This window comes from Equus przewalskii, chromosome 30 (genome assembly GCF_037783145.1).
Source record: "Equus przewalskii isolate Varuska chromosome 30, EquPr2, whole genome shotgun sequence".
In the NCBI taxonomy this organism is placed as follows: domain Eukaryota; kingdom Metazoa; phylum Chordata; class Mammalia; order Perissodactyla; family Equidae; genus Equus; species Equus przewalskii.
In genome coordinates this window covers 21,945,311-21,950,255 of record NC_091860.1, presented here as the reverse complement: position 1 = coordinate 21,950,255, position 4,945 = coordinate 21,945,311, and the positions used below count along the sequence as shown (strand labels likewise).

Below are 4,945 nucleotides of genomic sequence, written 5' to 3'. Positions count from 1 at the left end.
CTAGAAGGGTAGAAGGAAAAAACATTTTTCCTCCCCTACAATACTCTGATACCTGATTTTACAAACATATATACACTCTGTCTCCCAGCTTTAAAAAGCTGTCTATTTTTTTAAAATCCTATAAGAAACATAAGCATCAAAGAGTCAAAACCCTTTGAGACTCTGGGTCCAGTTTCTTTAACTTTTCAAACTAAATATTAAAAAAATAAAAACTATACCAAAGTGCTTAGTGTCTTAGGCAAAACAGCTACGAAGAACAGACTTAATAATGGCAAACCATTTACTCCACGGACACGCAGCCACAGAGTAAATCAGTCTCCACGCCATGAAAATCCTCACCACAGATGTTTCCATAAATATATTTTACCCACTTTACCAGTACATTCCATCTTTTATCATTATGTCACTCTTTATCTTTTATTAAAAGATAAATTTGAAAGAGTGTATGGTGGCAAAATCACTTCAAATTAAATTTTCCCACTTTAAAACTAACAGAGAACTACATTTTATAATGGGGAAGACCGGCAATAACACCTGATTGCTATTAGTAATGGCAGATTAAATAAAGGAAAGGTGATGTTCTAAATACAGTCCTACTGGAAATGAATAAAGCATACAACACAGAACTGTGATCTGATCGAGTCACCTAGGCCAACATGGGCAGGGTCTACCCCGTTAGAAGAGAATTAGCTTTAGGAGCACGACAGATGCAGCACTTCTGCCATATGAAAAAGCACATAAAAGACACAAAGCAAAATATAATTATTACTTTTAGCATGTTAAAAATAATCACATCAAAAAAAGTATACAGATAAAAAATGTCATAGATGACATAAGAAAATAGTGTGTGATATATATATTTTGCATATATATATATATATATAAATCTACAGTATTTACCACTGTTGATATATATATTTTGGAGCAGCCCAGATGCTGCTATCATAAACTAAATTATACAGCTTGGTTTATTACAAGTCACAGAATCATGGTTTAAAAATTGGAATTACTCTCCTCAGCTACATTTTATACACATGTATTTCCAAGCTCCTGCACGCTCTGCATCAAGAGCCCGGTGCGAGCAGGACTTCGCTGGAGCTGCAGTGGAGCGCCTGGCCGCTCAGACACTGCATTTCCTTTGCCATTTAATAACATCATTACCGAGTTGATTACAATTACATTAGACTCATTATATACATAAAAAATAGTCACATTCACTAGCTAAACAAATGTTACTCTCATTTTAAAAGACAGACTTCTGTACCTTGAAAGCTTCAAGCTGCAACTTGCAACAAGAAGAGCCATCCATGGTAGGTTTTCTACTCTACTATTCAAATGTGAGCAAAGTCCTGTTGAAGACAAGCTCTCCAATTAAACACAAAGTCAGACTTTCTTGGAATGCCCAAAACTTTGTCAGTGTTTTAGTAATTGTAGTGTAACAGAATATATTTAAAGACATTGCTAATTTTTTACCATAAACCTGAATTGTTTTTCACTGAAAAAGAAAAGACTTTTGAAAGTGTAAAAGTCACACTTAAATTTTTTTCCGACTCCTAATAATTAGGATCATCTCTACAATTTTACATACTCATAACTTAATGGCCTAAGTGCAGCAATATCCATCGACTACATTCTTGAAAGAAAAGAGTGCCGGGAAAAGATCATGTAAATGACCACCCGGGGCCCTTTGTGGGGAGGCCCTGCAGGAATTTGAGGGGCAGAAGTAAGAAGTCACCATATTGTTAATTCTGCTTTCAAATGAATTTCAAAGGAGTTTGTTCTGCTGCCCCGTGTGAGTGCTTGGTGATCAGTAACTTGCAACTTCTCCTGCTGGCATCCACTGGAGAGTGTATTATAGCATTTCCTTTGCATCTGGCAAAGAACATTCTGCTCTGAGCTTTGCACAAGTCAGGCCAGAACAAAGAGCACAAATGCATTAAAACCGATTTCGTGTACACAGATACGGAGAGCGCGGCACCTGTGGCCATCAGCTTACTTTAACTGCCCCAAATTTTAAGCACCGTTAAGTGGTTAGCCTTTCTCTCCAATGTCTTTAATTTTCAGATTGAAAGAAAATGGCAGCAATTGAACAAAAATGATGAGCACTCTGTGAGATGCTGAATTAAGTTAGGGCAAACTCTGAAGTCAGTTTAGGACCTGGGTTAAAAATATAAGGAAAAAAACGACTAAAAAACAAGTTAAGAAAAAGAATAATAAATTATTCCATGGATCTAGATTAAAAGTAGTTTTTAAATGTTTCTTTAGTTCTGTGTTCAAATGTGTATGCATAGATGCCTATAATATCTGTTAAAGACACATACACCACATATAGCCTTGAAAATATCTATTCTACACAGAAAGTTTTTCAGTGCTTTGTAACATTACTCAAAATGGAATGGGCTAATAGAGTAAAAATGTTCAGGTTTTGGAGAAAGATATCAATGAAACTGAGTGATGAATTATTGTGCGTGCATCCCTAAATGCTATTGCTATGTTTCCATGTTAAATTCCTTTTAACAGGTTCAGTGATGACGCAATTTAAATGCTCATCTTAAGCAGCATCTACGTGGGGATGGAAACACTTCCGCATAGTCTTATTAAAACTCTGCGAGTTGTTTACAATAGTATAAAATACTGCTTTGGCAATTATAAACATAGCAACATGGGTTTCATACGATTTCTACTCTTTTGTCTTTAGCAAGTACAGATGAATTCTCACAGCAATACTGATTCTTGAATAGAGAGCCCGTCCCGATTTCTGTAGTGATACGCTGGAGACGAGGGCCCTGAATATTGATACCCGGAGGAACTGGCATCTTCTAAAGCTGGTGAAGTTCTATACCGCACTGGACTATCGACCGAAACCGCTGGGAGGTTACGGTCCTGAAAGGAGACATGCTGAAAGGCAGAATATTTTGGTAAATTGCTTAAGTGGCTACGGTTAGGATCTCGAGTCCACGACTGTCCATGCATCTCAGGTCTGTATGTGTAACTCACTTCTGATCGTTTTCTGTTATCTGGCAAATAATCCACTGGAGGAATGATGAATTTTCCATTCTTTGGTGACCCTGAATTGCCCGAATATCCCCCAGCACCAATATCAACAGGGAGAACTTCTATTCGACTAGAAGGTAGTACAAGGGGAGTTGGGCGGCTGTAAGATTTTTCTGGAGAACTATCGATCGAAAGAGTAGAACCATAAGGCCTCCTGGAAGGATTCATTTGGGTCCCAGGGGTAAGTTGTGGAGACACAAAGCTGCTGTTAGCAGTAGGGATGTGTTTGGGAGAATTTCCATGGTAAACAGGAGGATTACTATAAGATGGCGGATGCACGGTCCCGCCGTCTTCCCCATCTAGGTGAGATGGATATTTTGCATAACTTGGAGGCTGCACTTTAAAAGTAAACTTGTTTGGTATTTTTGATGGACTAGAACTTGGCTCAGCGTGCTTTCTTGGACTGTGAGAGTAAACAATATTCCTGGGACTTTGAGAGTAAGCCCTTTCCAGAGCCTCTTCGATAGAAGTGCCATTTTCATTTTCAGGTACATTATCATACTGTGATGCATTAGAACCACGTTTCCCTTCATCAGCATCCCAAACCTTCATCTTTTGCCTTACATTGGACATCCGAGCATCAGCAGAACTAGGGATGGTGACTGTAAGCGTGGGGTGTGCTGATCTACCTTTGCCTTCAACGGCGTATTTGGCAGTTTTTTCACTAGTTGAAATATCTGACGGTTTATTCCATTTGGGCACAAATTCCTTCCTGATATTTGAAGTGGCATTGCTATTTTGGTTAGCAGCTGCATGATTATATTGCCTGGAATTGTCTTGTGGACCTGATGGAAGTTTTCTTTGAAAATTGGCCTCTTCTTTAAGCTTTTTGCTATCCTCGTCCGCCGATTTCCGTCTTAGCTGCCTTACTCTTTCCGGCGTACCAATTCTGCTTTGATGGTGAGGGGAATGCTCCTGTTTTTTGTGAGGTGATGAGCCACTTTCTTGTCTGCTGCTCATATGAGGACTTGACTTGCCAACACTTCTTTGTCCATTGCTCAGGTGACTAATGCCAGCAGACTGACATTCAGGTGGAAGTTGTCCCAAAGGTTTCTTTGGAAATTCATCTTCTTTACCTAAAGGGAAAGATACATGCATAAGTAACACAAATACATGAGTAAATAGTACCAAATATTAAGAATGACATTAGGAATAACTGCATATTCTTCATATGTGCACTCATACACATGAATACACCTACATATACACCACACAATTTTAGTGGCTTAGGAAAGTATTTTTTAGAGAATCTGATATTAAAACATACTAAAACACAAAATCTTATTAGGCACTATGAAGGTGGGAACATCTTATAACCTTATGAGTAAAGTTCACACAACTGTGTAACGTAGGATTCTTATATTTTGTTAAGACATATTGTTACATACTTTTTCAAGAAGCCAAGGCTGATATTCTCATTTCTATTCCTAAAACAATCCTACAGGTCAGTAATTCAGTGTCTTACCATTACATTACTTTCACATTAGCCTACCTCAACTGAAATGGTTTTGAGAACTCTGTAAAGCTTTTCCTATCAACTTCAAGTAGGTCTACCAAATTTAAAATTCAATTGATGGCCAACTGTGGTCTCAAAGTTGTCCCCAAATAGTTATTATTATCTTAAGTACAGGCCACAGTATAACTTCAGGATAAAAAGAAATAGTATGGCTCTATTTCAAAGTTAACATTCTAAAAGGATCCTAACTTTAAATGCAAAAAAAGAGAAAAAGAATAAAAAAAGAAAGAGAAAAGAATTTTGGATACTTTGAGTTTCATATTTTAAATAACCCACATCAGAAAATTAATGAGGAATTAAAGGAGGGTGCGATAAATCGGCAATTTAGTAAACAGTGTTTAAGATGATCTCTGACAATTTGGATACCCAAATAAT

At 37.5% G+C, this 4,945-nt stretch overlaps 1 protein-coding gene across 15 annotated transcripts in view; it reads right to left on the bottom strand.

The window, feature by feature from the left end:
* Positions 1-759: 759 nt before the first annotated feature.
* The window catches only part of USP6NL (USP6 N-terminal like), a 256,383-nt gene continuing 252,197 nt past the window's right edge, over positions 760-4,945 (bottom strand). For all 15 annotated transcript variants that reach the window (XM_070601422.1, XM_070601417.1, XM_070601419.1 and 12 more), the window contains one exon: positions 760-4,130. In XM_070601422.1, the coding sequence (XP_070457523.1) occupies positions 2,716-4,130 (1,415 nt within the window). In that variant the 3' untranslated portion in view covers positions 760-2,715. The remainder of the gene's footprint in view (positions 4,131-4,945) is intronic.